Raw genomic sequence first — 15451 nt, forward strand, 5'->3', positions numbered from 1 at the left:
GAGTGTTATTTCGGAGATTTCTTAAAATCAAACTAACGACGCCTCTTCTGGTCCCCAAGTAGACTTACGGTTCTTGTGAATTGATTTTTAGAAGGTAGAAGTTCATTATGACGCCAATTTTCTAAAGATTTCAAGAATTCTTTAAAATTTTGAATGTGCTGTGACCCCCGGTACACGTCTGTGAGACATTTTTCGCGATTATTAAAACCATTATAATAAGGCAACACGAAACCTTTGGAATACTTTGGCTTTCACTATTTGGGGCACTTTGGATCAAATGTTCTTTACTGTGCTTTTTCCTGAGAAATCAACCATATTTTTAAAAATCATCCGAGTTAGTGAACCTGGGTACACGCATGAGTGTTATTTCAGAGATTTCTTAAAATCAAATTAGGACGCTTCTTTTGGTACCCAAGTAGGTTTAGGCTTCCTGTGCATTGATTTCTAAACTGTAGAAGATCATTCTGACGCCATTATTCTAAAGATTTCAGGAAATTTTTAAAATGTCAATGTTCAGTTGCCCCCGGTACAAGCCTTTGAGGCATTTTTCGTGATTATATATAACCATCTTAAAAAGGCAACACGAAACCTTTGGAAGATTTTGGTTTTCACTATTTGGGGCTCTTTGGTTCAAATGTGCTTTACAGTGCTTTTTCGTGAGAAATCAAACATATGTTTAAAAATCCTCCGAGTTAGTTGACTGAGGTAACGCATTAGTGTTATTTCAGAGATTTCTTAAAATCAAATTAAAGATGGTTCTTCTATTCCCCAAGTAGACTTATGGATTCTGTGCATTGATTTCTAGACGATAGAAGTTCATTCCGATGCCATTTTTCTAAATATTTCAATAATTTTTTAAACTTTATATGTATACTCCTTTGAGACAATTTTAGTGATTATTTAGAACAACTCTAAAAAGGAAAAACATAACCTTTGGAAGGCTTTTGTTTTCCACTTTTGGGGTCCTTTGCGGTCAAATGTGCTTTACAGTGCTATTTTGTGAGAAATCAAACATATGTTCAAAAATCCTCTAAGTTAATGAATCGGGGTACACGCTTGAGTGTTATTTAAGATATTTCATAAAATCAAACTAAGGATGTCTCTTCTGATGCTCGAGTAGACTTAGGGTTCCTTTGCATTGATTTATAGATGGTAGAAGTTCATTCTGACGCCATTTTTCTAAAGATTTCAACAATTCTTTGAAATCTCAATGTTCATTAACCCTCTGGTACACGCCTGTGAGGCATTTTTGTTGATTATTGAAAACCATATTAATAAGGCAACACGAAACCTTTGGAAGACTTTGGTTTCACTATTTGGGACCCTTTGGGTCAAATGTGCATTACAGTGCTATTTTTTTGAGAAATCAAACATATTTTTAAAAATCCTCTGAGTTAGTGAACCGGGCAACACGCATGAGTGTTATTTCGGAGATTTCTTAAAATCAAACTAAGGACGCTTCTTCTGCTCCACAAGTAGATTTAGGGTTCTTGTGCATTGATCTCTAGATGGTAGAAGTTCATTCTGACGCCATTTTTCTAAAGATTACAACAATTTTATAAATTCTCGATGTTCAGTGACCTCCGGTACACGCATGTGAGCATTTTTCGTGATTATTTAAAACCATCCTAATAAGGCAACAAGAAACCTTTGGAAGACTTTATCTTTCCACTACAAAAAAAAACTTATATAGCGACGGATTTTTGGAGACGGATATATATCCGTTTCTAATTTAGAGACGGAATATTAATAATCCGTCTCTAAATTTATTTAGAGACGGATTTTTTAAATCCGTCTCTAAATTAGAGACGGATTTTTAAATCCGTCTCTAATTTAGGGACGGATTTTTAAAATCCGTCTCTAAATTTAGAGACGGATTCTAAAAATCCGTCTCTAAATTCAAATACGAATATTTTATTGCGCTTCTTTAATTTAGGGACGGATTTTAGAAATCCGTCTCTAAGTTAGAGACGGATTTTAGAAATCCGTCTCTAAATTAGAGACGGATTTTCAAATCCGTATCTAAGTTAGAGACGGATTTTCAAATCCGTCTCTAAGTTAGAGACGGATTTTAGAAATCCGTCTCTAATTTAGAGACGGATTTGAAAATCCGTCTCTAAATTAGAGACGGATTTTAAAAATCCGTCTCTAAATTTAGAGACGGATTCTAAAAATCCGTCTCTAAATTCAAATACGAATATTTTATTGCGCTTCTTTAATTTAGGGACGGATTTTAGAAATCCGTCTCTAAGTTAGAGACGGATTTTAGAAATCCGTCTCTAAATTAGAGACGGATTTGAAAATCCGTCTCTAAGTTAGAGACGGATTTTAGAAATCCGTCTCTAATTTAGAGACGGATTTGAAAATCCGTCTCTAATATATCTTCTACATATTACCAATATTATGTAGAGAAGTATACAAGTTGTATTGGGTGTAGTTGGTTGGAGCTTCTTCTCGTTTCTTTGAGGTTACAAGTTCGATTCCTACGAACAGCGATTCTTGCGACTGTGGAGTCTTCTTATCCTTTCCCTTGTAGAGCTGAACCGGGTTTACTTAAGGGATATTCCTAAATGGTAATGAGATCAACTTGAACTAGGTAGGTAATAATAGGTGATTAAATATAATCATGATAATATTAGGAACTATCGCGTTGTTAATTTCGTTTATATATTTTATATTTTCAGCGAATTTAGAGACGGATTTCCAAAATCCGTCTCTAAACTTAGAGACGGATTTTGGAAATCCGTCTCTAAGTTTAGAGACGGATTTTCAAAATCCGTCTCTAGTTTAGAGACGGATTTGCAAAATCCGTCTCTAAGCTTAGAGACGGATTTTAAAAATCCGTCTCTAACTTTAGAGACGGATTTTAAAAATCCGTCTCTAAGCTTAGAGACGGATTTCTTAAATCCGTCTCTAAGCTTAGAGACGGATTTCCAAAATCCGTCTCTAAACTTTAGAGACGGATTTTTAAAATCCGTCTCTAACTCGAATTAGCGACAAGGGTTTTAGAGAGGGACAATATCCGTCTCTAAATCCGTCTCTAAGCCCATATAGCGACGGATTTGACCTATTTAGGGACGGATTTTGTCCGTCTCTAAATGGACTTTTTTTTGTAGTGGAAACTATTTGGGGCCCTTTGGGTCAAATGAGCTTTACAGTGCTATTTTCCGAGAAATTAAATATATTTTTAAAAATCCTGAGAGTTAGTGAACCGGGGTACACACATGAGTGTTATTTCGAAGATTTCTTAAAATCAAACTAAGGACGCCTCTTGGTCCCGAAGTAGACTTACAGTTCTTGTGAATTTATTTTTAGACGGTATAAGTTCATTTTGAAGTCATTTTTCTAAAGATTTCAACAATTCTAAAAAATATCAATGTCCCGGTACACGCTTGTGGCTTTTTTCGTGATTATTAAAAACTATCTTAAAAAGGCAACACGAAACATTTGGAAATACTTTGGCTTTCACTATTCTGGGCCTTTTGGGTCAAATGTGCTTTACTGTGCTATTTTCTGAGAAATTAAACATATTTTTAAAATTTCTCAGAGTTACTGAACAGGGGTACACGCACGAGTGTTATTTCGGAGATTTCTTAAACTCAAACTAAGGACGCCTCTTCTGGTCCCCAAGTAGGTTTAGGGTTCATGTGCATTAATTTTTAGACGGTAGAAGATCATTCTGACGCTATTTTTCTAAAGATTTCAACAATTCTTTAAAATCTCAATGTTCAGTGACCCCCGGTACACGCCTGCGAGGCATTTTTTGTGATTAGTTAAAACTATCTTAAAAAGGCAACACGAAACCTTTGGAAGACTTTGGTTTTCACTATTTTGGGCAATATTTTCTGAGAAATAAACATATTTTTAAAAGTCATCCGAGTTAGTGAACCGGGGTACACGCATCAGTGTTATTTATGAGATTTCCTAAAATTAAACTTAGGACGTCTCTTCTGGTCCCCAAGTAGACTTAGGGTTTTTGTGCATTAATTTCTAGATGGTAGAAGTTAATTCCGACGCCATTTTTCTAAAGATTTCAACAATTCTTTAAACTCTATATGTACACTCATGTGAGGCATATGTTCATTAAGTACCTTGTCAATTAACCTTAATTAAAATCTATTTATTGGAATATCTTTTTATGATTCACACTAGAAAAAGCCTCATTTGGTACGTGACAAATATTGTGGATTTTTAAGAAAACATAATATTTATGATCACCAAAAAGAAATTTGACTTAAGGTTGTGAAATGATATTCTTTTGTTGAAAAACGCATAATTTGGATAAGTAAAATATAGGAAAAATTGACGATAAAGGTCTCAACTTTGGGTGATAATTTTTAAAAGGTCTGAACTATTGATTAACCTGTGTAGGTCCCAACTTTAGGGTGTATTAACTTTTAGCGGGCCTTAGTGACTTGAAACTGGTTTAATAGGTCATAACTTGTAAAACTTGGGTCACACGAGAAGACTTAATTGAGGGAAGGAAGTAGGAACTAGGTGAGATTTAAAAAAACATCGTCAGTTTTAAGTCACCGAGACCCTCTAAAAGTTAAGTCCCCTAAAGTTGGGACCTACACAGGTTAATCAATAATTCAAACCTTTTAAAAATTATTGCCCAAAGTTCAGACCTCTATTGTCAATTTTGTTCTAAAATATATAATGCTCCGGTTACTATAATGCGAGAAATGGGAGCATTTGGAAATGGACTAATGCCCACTTCACTGCATCTCTGTTGCTCCTCATTGAATCTAGCCTCTTAGCGACAATGAAGCTCATCTCCTCAAAGTTTGTTTTTGTCTCCTCCAAGGTGGTATGCTCATTCACTCAATTCTCTCACATTAAAAAGTATACATGCAAACTGTACATTCTGTAATGACTGAAAACTTGTTTTCTAGAATACGCACACCATCAAAACCCTAAAATAGTTCCAATCTGCGCCGCCTCGAGCCGGCTCGCTGGTGGCTGGCTGAGCGCGCGCCGCTCTCTTAGCCGCCGGCGAGCCTGCTGCCAACCTTTCCGACGGTTAGATTTTAGTTTTCTTCAGTTTCTAGGTTAGTTTGGTTTTTCCTTTCGTTGTTATACTTCCCCCGCCCCGTCATCCTCCGTAGCATCCGTCCGTCCGTCTCAACCTCCGGCGTGTACCCCTCCGTCGTCGTTCCCCTTCCCGTCAGTTTTTTAGCCCTCCTACAACCCCTGTTTCCAGTCGTCCTTACGCTCCCTCTCCCCGCGTTGTCCTCATCGTCTCCCTCCCCCGTCCCTGTCGTCGAGTCCGTGTCGGATTGCCCACCACAGTGTCCTCCAGTTTCCCTGTGTGCCGTGAGTCCCCCTGCGTTGTCCTAGTTTTAGGGTTAGTTCCCCCTCCCCATACCCCTGTTTCTTAGTGCTTGAAGTTAGGATTAGTTTTCCCCTTCCCCGTCCCCTTGTTCGTTGTCAAAGTGGTTAGTTCTAGGTTCCCCTCCCCATACCCCTGCTCTGTTTTGAGCTTTAGTATTAGTGTCCCCTTCCCGTTCCCCTCTAGTGTTCAGGTGTCGGTTTGTTGGCCCGCTCAGGACTCCGTCGTCGGCCGTGAAGATTCCGCAGTTTGTATGGTGCTGGTTTTGGTGTAGTGGTGTGGTATCCATCTATCATGTACTGGTTGTTGTTTTGTTTTGGGTATCTTGCTTCTGTTCCTTTTTTACGTTTTAATTTAGGGTTATTCAGATCTAGTTATGAATATCTAGGGGTTGCAGTATTGGGTAAGATGAGAGGTGATGATCTTTTGATTCCTGTTGTGGTTAGATCTTCTAGGTTTGTGATTGCAAAGACGGATTTTCGAATCCGTCGATTGGGTGATTTTATTCATTATAAGTCGCCTACTTTTACAGTGATGACCTTTGCCGTCATCACACCTCAAAAATGCATCTTGTGGGAGGCCTTCCAATTTAATTTGGAGCAAGTTATGTCCTCCACGCATTTCGAGTTTCAGTCTTGCGAGACTAAACTCTGGTTACCCTTGGTTACTTTCATCAGTGGAATCACAGGGAGGTGTTTCCGTTCAAGGACCTTGGGATTTTGTGGTTAGTGCACTTTCGAAGTTACTAGCTGAGTTGCGGCAATCTCCTTTTGAAGATCGGTTTTGTACTGCCTTTCAATAGGTTCCCTCACATTTTACGTCTGTTTCATCAAGACCTTTGTCCCCCATCCTCATCGTTTTGCTCGAGATTAGTCTAAGTTGTTATGTAATAGTTTGTTTTTCTTTCGTAGAGTATGTACGAGCAAATGAAGCTCTTCTAGCTTCATTTGCTTTGTCATCTGTGTCGTTATACTAGCATTAGGTTGTACTTTCATTTTTAATTAATGCAACTTAACTTGATGTCAAAAAAAAAAAAATCTCTCACATTAATCTCAAGATTTAACATTTCCAAATTGACTCGTTTGAAGATTGACTCGGTAAGGTCCGATCCAGACCTGATATAATTGCCCGAACTGATAGTGGAAGCAATTATATCATTATAATTGCCCGAACTGATAGTGGAAGCAATTATATCATCCAACAGTTACAAGTCTTACAACTGTCTATAATTACTATTATCAGCGTGTGTGTTCCATACGGTAGCATATACACCTAAAATAAGTTAATTAAATAAATGCGTGTGTATTTATTCCTATGAAATATTTACTTTAGTGACAAAGTGCTTAGTTGTGAGATCGAAGAATTGCATGGCCATATTGTGTTAGACTCCTCTTACCAGTCACTTACAAAATTTTAGTAAATTGATTGTAACTTTTTATATGTTTTTTGAAAAATTATAACTTTTTATATATATTGTGAAAAATTATAAATTTTGTTCACTGAATAATATGAAAATTGAAACTGAAACATTTGACTATAAGGGTCTGTTCTCCCCAGCTTATTTTCAGTTCAGTTCAGTTCAGCTCCAATCAGTTCAGTTCAATTCAGTTCAGTTCAGCTCCAATCGGATCAGTTCAGTTCAGTTCAGCTCCATTATTTTATAACCATTTTGTTAAATATTATTATTATGTTGGTGTAATTTATTTTACTAATTACTCTTATTATTATTATTATTATTATTATTATTATTATTATTATTATTATTATTATTATTATTATTATCATTATTATTATTATTATTGTTGCTGTTGTTGTTTCCATATATTATTTTGTTTATTATAGCTTTACTCATTATTATTACTATTATTATTAGGAGGAACATGGTTTAGGTCAAAGCACAAATAAACCTACGTTTTTTAGCCCATAAACCAATCAAATCGCGTCAAAACGGTTTATAATGTAATTTTCGTGGTCCAAACCAATCATTATTTTTATTACTAAATATTATTATATTATTAAATCTAATTATTAAAATAATAATATTAATTTACTTCTTAGATATTATTGTTATTATATATCATCATCAAGTATTAATATATTAATACAAATAATATAACATAATTATTATTAAGTATCATTATTATCATTAATTATTATTATTAATTTATGATTATTAATATTATTTATTTATAACTATCGTTTAAAAATATCCAAAATACTATTATTTATTCTTCTTCATTATTATTACTTATCATTATAATTATTATTTAATATTCATATTATTATTGTTTAGATATTATTTATATATATATATTACATTCAATTTAATTCAATCAATTCAGTTCAGTTCAGTTCAGTTCGCTTTAGTTCAGTTCAGCTCCAATCAGTTCAGTTCAACTCCAATCAGTTTTGTTCAGTTCAACTGTTTTATGCCGAAGAGAACATACCCTAAGTTACAATTTTATGACAAGAGAATAACAATATCATTTATGAGAAATCATAGGGCATCAAACTACATAATAGTTACTTTTGTGACTAATTTCTCCACAAAAGTACCATAAACATATGCATGGCATGTGAAGGATAAGATACATTCAGCACTACAGATTCACAATTCTACAATGTCTTCTAACTTCACCTTGTGAACTAGTTAAGACCTCAATTGAACCCATACGAGTCATAGCATCAACAAACGTAGGCATCCAAACTCTCCCATACTTAGCAAACCTCTTCACCATCTTTGATGTCAAAGGACTATCCATTAAAGCTTGATCAGACGCCAACAAACCTCGCCCCTTCACTAAGTTTCTATAGTACTTATTGTCCAACCTACTCGGCGTAAGACCATCAAGCGGCACCTTAACTTGCTCAGACGCCGCCAACGAAGGGCACTTATCCTTCATTTCACTAGCAAATTTTACTTCCATGGAAGGGTCTTGTAAATGAGTAGCATTGAAAGTGTGAAGTCTATGCGAAAATAGTGAACATCTTGTCATACCTATTGAATGTGCACCAGAAAGTGCTACTATGTCTTGTAAATTTAAGCCTTTGTTAGAAAACATTTGTTGTAGTTGTTCAACAGTTGAGTTTGGTGAAGGGATGTTTGTTGTTGCTTCGTCTTTGATGGAAATTGTGCCGTCTTTCCTGCCTGAAGGGACGTTGTAGCTGATGCCCCCGAGTTCTTGGACTGAATCTCGGGCAGCAAATGCTAGGATGTCCGCACATGAGACGGTTCTTGGACAGATTATCTCGAGTTCTGCTTTCGCCTCGTCGATCACCTCAAATCCTCTTAGGCTTGGACCGTTTGCTGGGCTTTCCTTTTCTGATGAAGGATTGCTTAGCGTCGAATCAAGTAATATAGATGCATCACAACCCTATTACGAGTATTTAAAAACAAACATATAATTTTGTTAGAAAAATTGGTAGAAGTCGTGCTGGTTGGTTTATTTGGCTTGTTTTTAACACGCTGTTTTATGCAAGATAATCAAATTTTAAGCGAAATAAAGATATTCAAGTGAGGAAAAGCTCGAGTCACTTTTTCCATTTAGCTGAAAAAGTGACTTTTAAGCTACGTACCTTAAAAACTTTTTATCAAACATTATTTTTTTGTTTGTATGACTACCACGAGGTAAAAGTCAATCAAAGTAATTGTTTAGAGCTTGGAACACTTACGAAGATTATTAGATTAATTCTAAAACTAATAAGCATTAGGAAGGGTATTATAACCGTTCCAAGTTACAAATACAAGGCCAAACTACATGCATATTATTTAGGACAGTAAAGAAAAACTAGGAGGATGAATTACCCTGACAAAGCAATCATGGAAATGCATTCTAATTAGACCTGCACCTAAACCAGGATCTTGTGTTATGGCCCTGTTCACTGCTCTTCTAACAATCGCCTCGGCCGAAGGGCATGTTGATTGGTAGTATCCGATGTCGAGGGTCGCAGTGGAGATGATGCACAAAGATAGATACAAGAACAAGCAAAAGATTAGACATGGCATATTGTGTTTGCAAATGATAATGAAATAAGCCATCTTTGTTTTCTTTGGACAAACAATAGTGCTACTTAGCTGAAATCAGGCAAGTATTGTGGAGAAAACAAGGACGGGCATAATATACATCTATATAAAGGTATGATTTAATTAAGCGTGTGGGTTTAAGAATAATGGTTGGTAAGGAATAAGGATAGTCTTGTTCTCTCATTACTACAAGAAACCGAGTTACATACTGCATAGTGACATAGTGTTAACTATTAAGTGTTGCTATCATACTGATTACTGGCTAACCTAACAGTTGGAAAAATAATACTACATAGTTTTTATATATAGTAGTTCACTCATATGATGTTTTGATTTTAATGCATATACTCTTACCTGCAACCATGCCTATAATCTTTACCCGTTCAAATGGCCTAGAAGAAATCCTTTCTTTTACCTAATACGAAATTCATTTTGGCACCCTACTGTTCTTTTATGGTCATAATAATACACATATTTACGCCTTGTTCAACAATAATAACTTAGTTATTTACTTTGTTTGAAGTTATGTGTAATGGACAAGCTAAGCAGAAAAGCCAAACTTTGTAAATTGTACTCTCTCCGTCCCACAAAATAGTCTCCGTTTCATTTTTCATGGTCAATCTTATAAACCTTTGACCAAATATTCTCATTGATATATACAAAATAATATTATCATACGGGATCTTGTTATGTCCGTCTCATTGTGTAGTTTTATAATGTCATTTTCTTAATAATTTGTATTAATATGTAACTAAAGATATTGATGGTGAAAGATCCGTGCTGGAGATCGTGCAAAAATAAATGGATACTATTTATTTGGGACGGAGAGTAAATTAGAAAGAAACAAAGGTAGCAATATTTATCGAACATTACCTATCAAAAATAAAATTTCCGAACATTATTACGCTTGTGTTTACTCTCTAGAATTAGTTGACGTACACTTAATACCCCCTTTCGTTTATTTTCAATAGTTATACTTTTTTTTAAATCGTTATTTTTTAATAGTTACAATATATATATATGGGAGACTTTGTTTTTCTAATAGTTATATCCATGTGAGAGTTTGGAGACTTTGTTTTTGGATTTTTGTGTAATTCAAGATGTTGATTTGTTGATCGAAATTTGTGCGGAGTTGCAAAAGATGTCAAGACTTCATCTACAATCACTTGAATTAAATCCAGTTCTACTTCAAAACTACAAAAGATCGATAGACCCCCTTGTAGAAGGCTGCATCAGACAGCGATGTGAAAGACGAGGGTTTTCAGAATTGTTAGATCTATTCAACGGTCGTGGTTTTGTCATATTAGAATTGTATTTATTTCATTTTGATATGTATTTGTTTAGTTTCTGCTTCTATTGTAGATGTCGTATGACTTTGAATCAATGAATTAATGTTAATTTCAAAAAAAAAAAAGTAATACAACCCACAAATTTTGCTTTTTCTCCAACTGGCGTTGCACTCTCTCGTAAATTGCTTTCTCACTTCCGCTCACATACTTTATCCATTTGTCTAAATTTAGGGGTGATAATGAGCCTGACCTGTTCGTGAACAGTTCGAACTCAATTCGGTCAAAGCTCGACTTGTTGTAGCTTGACACCAAAAGCTCGTGAACAGGCTCAATTACATTTTTATATACGAAAAAATGTGTTATATATGTATACATAAATATATTTATTCTATCTATTACATAATAATAAGTTAATAGTTTTATTATCAAAGAATAAACTTTTAAAAAAAGATATTCAAAAAATAAATATAAAGAAGACGAGAAAACTAAAGATAATAATAGGTTAAGCTTATTCATGAATAGCTCGATAACGGCTCAATCAACGCTAGTCACAGCTCGACTCAGTCACAGCTCGGTTTTCGTCAAGTTTCGAGCTCCATTTGAGTTCGAATAAACACGAGCCGAGCTAACAAGAGTTCGGACTCGGCTCGACCGATAAACACCCCTATGTCTAATCTCAATATATTATCCCAAAAATAAGTAAAGTATAATTGTAAAAATAAGAACAGAGGAATAATAAGAGTATTAGCTACAAAACATCTTTCAAAGTTTAAATCTCTACCTATAGTGCTGAAATGTGAAAAATGCAAATAAATATCTTTAAAAGTGTAATATTTCATTATTTTGAGCGCAAAAGTAAATGGTGGCTAGTGCCTAGTAGACGTAGTATTCCAAAATCTCTACCATACACCATGCATATACCTAAGATTTATTTTTATGATCATTCCTATTTTTTGCTCACTTGGAGCTCTATAAATGAGAAATTAGCAAATAAATTATCTTGGATATGTGGTACATTCGGGTGCATGTACAATATAAGTTGCACTAGTAGTCGCGGCCAACCACTTTAAAGTTTGATTTCTAAAAACCTTAGTACTATATATGTCAGAAAAAACTTTATCTACCCAGTGGGTCAACAACCCACTACTAATATAAACAAATAAATAATGGAATCCAACTCATCACTTCTAATAGTTTTTTAATACTTTATTTCTAGTGAGTTAAGTACCCACCGGGTAGATGTAGCATTGTCCGTCATTGTAGGTGCCAGTAAATAGTGATCACCAATCCCTACAGAATTGTCAAGGCTGCATTTATAATGTGTTTGTAATGCTTTGAAACAAAATCTTGAAAAATAAATGAAAGTCAAAAATAAAATGTGATTAATAATTGAAAAGGTCAAGCAGATAATATTACTAGATGCGCAAAGAATACGAAAAAGGATAAGTCATATATAATCTTTGTGCATTGTAATTTATAAATATTACAAACAAGATTTAGTATCACTCAATTACTTGCATACATCTTTTTGACAATAATTTAAATATTATCCTCTTTTGGTACAATTGAAAAACAGTACATAATAAATTAATTAAATTAAGTTTATGAAAAAATAAACGAATATCATTGTGCATAACGTACATACACTACTAAGTACTAAGTAGTAGTAAATTAGTAATTAACAACCCTGCAATTTCTCCTGATCTCTCCTTGATTACCAGTGAGCACCTCAATGGAACCCATATGAACCATAGCCTTAGCAAACTTCTTAGCCCAATCTCCACCTTTCGAGCCGAACGACCTCACCATGTGCACCGTGGTTGGCCTAGTCATAAGAGCTTGGTCCGAGTTCAATATCCCCCTATTATGTTGCAAGTCTTGGTAGTATCTATTATCCAACTTATTGGGTGTAACAAAATCTAGTGGAACTGTTGGATCATTATTAGCATTAAAAGGAGGGTTAGGGCATGTGTTCCTCAACACATTGGCTAGGCTAGGATCCAAAGTAGGATATTGTGGATGAGTTTCATTGAATGCTGAACAATGGGAGACTCCAATAGAATGAGCCCCTGAAAGAACAACCATCTCCTCTAATGAAAGACTTTTCCTATTAAAACTATCTTCAAGTTGTTGTAAGTTGAAAGAGGGTAGAGGGATGTTTCCTCTTGGATCATTTAAGTTTGATATTCTTCCATCTCTTCGTCCTGATTGTACCTCGTACTTGATCCCTCCTAGCTTCGAGGCACTGTCTCGAGCTGCAAAGGTTATGATGTCTGCACAAGAGACAACTCCAGGGCATTGAGCTTCGAGCTCTGCCTTGACATCGTCGATGACTTCATAACCTCGTAGACTTGGGTTGTTTGCTGGATGTTGTTTCTCTACTTGATTTCCTGGTGTTGGGTCTAGTAGTATTGATGCATCACATCCCTGAAATTAAACGATTAGCATGAGTACGTATAAGGTATAACCATATCGACTGGAAATTAACTAGAAAATTTATGTTCATGTAGGCTCCATTTGGTAGGGTGTAAAACATTTTCAGTATAAAATGATTTTCATGGAAAATAATTTACAATGAAAAACACAAGTCCAAAATTAGTTTTCCGCTGTTTGGTTCGATGTAAGAAAAATGATGAAATGAAAGGAAAAATGAAAGGGAAAGTAAGGAGGTAGTGAGAGGAGTGTACAAGAGAGATAAGGAAAATAGTTTTCCCTTTATTTTGAAAGGAAAATGGTTTTCCATCAGTGGGAGAGTAATTTTACCCCAAGGGAAAATGGTTTTATATTCTTTTGCCAACCAAATAATGTAAAACTAAAAATAGAGGAAAACATTTTTCCGGAAAAATGTTTTAGGCCCTACCAAACGGAGCCGTAATGATAATTTTGTTACAAGTTTGTAGCAATACATACCCTAACAAAGCAGTCATGGAAATGCATCCGAATAAGTCCTGCTCCTAAGCCAGGATTTTGTGAGATAGCTTTGTTTACGACATTATTGACTATTGTTTCAGCTGATGGACAAGTTTTGTGATAAAAACCAACTTTAAGATTGGATGCCAAGGAAACTGTGGATATGGTTGACAATATAGCAAGGAAGAAAAAGAAGCTCAAGTGGATGGATTTTTGCATGTTTGCTTGATTTGGAAAAATAGACAAGTAATTTGGTGGGACGATGCAAGTACGAAAAATAGAACTTTTGTCTTATTGTGCAATTACAAGTGATAATAAAGATGAGAGACAAAGGTAGGAAATTATAGATATATATAGAAAGTTGTAAATGAGTTTTGATTATTCAAAGTTTTGAACAAAAACATGTGACAAGAACAACCTGTCGATGTAAAGAGATATAGAGAAAAGGACCTTGAACTTGTCTTCAATTGAACTGATCAACAATTTCATGCGAGTTTATGTGTATGCTTTTCTTCAACCACTCCTGTAGTGTGGTTAATTATACAAGTAATTGAGTTTCTTGAACAACTTAGTGCGTCTTGACTTTTTCATATTTGAAAGGCTTTTGCTAACTTGTTTGATTAAGCTAATTAAAAGCTAAAGAATGGAGTAAGTGTCAATACATCATCAATACATGTACCAGAGGTTGGTAATGGAATAAGTATCATTGTGTGAATGGTTAATACAAGCTATGAAATTACAAACATAGTGTTAAAAATGTGATGCACTGACTTCATAATAATGTCGTGTGTTTAGGAAATTGAGAATAATAAGTTATTGGTGATAAAGGTGATAATGGTAATGCATTGCAATATAAAGTTATACGGAAATTTTCTAGGTCATTAAGATTATGTTTTCATCCCCAAATACCCATTTTCTTTCTAAAATTTCATTACCACTTGGAAAAATGGTACTAGTCATTGGATGGTAATCAATATTTATAAAAAAAATGTTTTATGATGAAATTTCATTACTGTGATCTAGTATTGATTTTTAGGATCTTTTTACAAACTTACGCTAAATTACATTACCATTACCACCCTATATGACCACTAACTAAGCGGCGGTTAAAGTGATTGTTATCTTCTAAGAAGAGTTACTAGTATCTCTAGTACATAGTCTAAGACAAGTCAGTTTGTAGGAACTAATGATTTCCCTCCGAATCCAAGATCACATGTAATAGTTTCTCCTAGTACTTGATCTAGTATCCTACTTCTACCCAAAAAAGAAGGCCAACCCAACAATACTAACTAGCTTTTGTGGTTATTTATGGTGGACAATATTTTGCATGTTAGGGCAAAAAAAGCGTCCAACGATGGCAACAACCATCGTCCGATAGTGATGATTAGTTTAAGATGCATGATAGCAAATGTTATTGTGATGATAAATTTCTTCTTTGGTTAAGTTAACGACATGGTAGATATGAGAAGATGGAAGCTATGCTCTTCTGAATGAGGCTATCAGATATAACCTTTTGTCAATAAAAAAAGTACATTATATATTTTGAAATATAATAACATATAAGTAACATCTAGCATGGTGGTTAGAGTATGCCATGATACACAAAGAATATGGAGTATATCCTTAGGAATTGTTGTAGTTAATGGGAAACATCTAACAATTCAGGAGTGGATAAAAAATTGCTTAAACCTCTTCAAGAAGAGAAAGAGATAGGAAGGTTTAACCATGGAAATAGATTTTGTCTCAACTCTATGGGGCATATGGGTTCACCGGAATGAAATCATTTTCAGAGAGGTGCCTCCGAATCCTGAACGAATCATGAGCATTGTCAAGGATCACTCCTACAGATCAAGCTACAAAAAGAAGGATCATATAATGGATAAAGAAGTCCAAAAG

The 15451-nt window shown here is 34.8% G+C and overlaps 2 protein-coding genes across 2 annotated transcripts; both read right to left on the reverse strand.

Annotated features, from left to right (window-relative positions):
* Positions 1-7805: 7805 nt before the first annotated feature.
* LOC104890653 (peroxidase 5) lies at positions 7806-9431 on the reverse strand. The gene is made up of 2 exons (XM_010676222.3): positions 9138-9431; positions 7806-8706 (listed from the first exon to the last, which is right to left on the reverse strand). Exons 1-2 carry the CDS (start codon positions 9369-9371, stop codon positions 7933-7935), a joined length of 1008 nt encoding a protein of 335 aa, XP_010674524.1. The 5' UTR covers positions 9372-9431; the 3' UTR covers positions 7806-7932.
* A 2725-nt stretch (positions 9432-12156) lies between these two features.
* Positions 12157-13878, reverse strand: LOC104890728 (peroxidase 5). Its single transcript, XM_019248714.3, has 2 exons — positions 13556-13878; positions 12157-13072 (listed from the first exon to the last, which is right to left on the reverse strand). Exons 1-2 carry the CDS (start codon positions 13772-13774, stop codon positions 12317-12319), a joined length of 975 nt encoding a protein of 324 aa, XP_019104259.1. The 5' UTR covers positions 13775-13878; the 3' UTR covers positions 12157-12316.
* Between the last annotated feature and the right edge of the window lie 1573 nt (positions 13879-15451).

This window comes from Beta vulgaris, chromosome 4, assembly GCF_026745355.1.
Source record: "Beta vulgaris subsp. vulgaris cultivar EL10 chromosome 4, EL10.2, whole genome shotgun sequence".
NCBI classification, from domain to species: Eukaryota; Viridiplantae; Streptophyta; class Magnoliopsida; order Caryophyllales; family Amaranthaceae; genus Beta; species Beta vulgaris.

Bases quoted from the DNA above. Each gene is read 5' to 3' on its own strand.
- LOC104890653 (XM_010676222.3), bottom strand. From the start codon at position 9,371: ATGGCTTATTTCATTATCATTTGCAAACACAATATGCCATGTCTAATC. The intron at 8,707-9,137 runs GTAATTCATCCT...TACTCGTAATAG, and splicing joins TCCATGATTGCTTTGTCAGG to GGTTGTGATGCATCTATATT.
- LOC104890728 (XM_019248714.3), bottom strand. From the start codon at position 13,774: ATGCAAAAATCCATCCACTTGAGCTTCTTTTTCTTCCTTGCTATATTG. The intron at 13,073-13,555 runs GTATGTATTGCT...GTTTAATTTCAG, and splicing joins TCCATGACTGCTTTGTTAGG to GGATGTGATGCATCAATACT.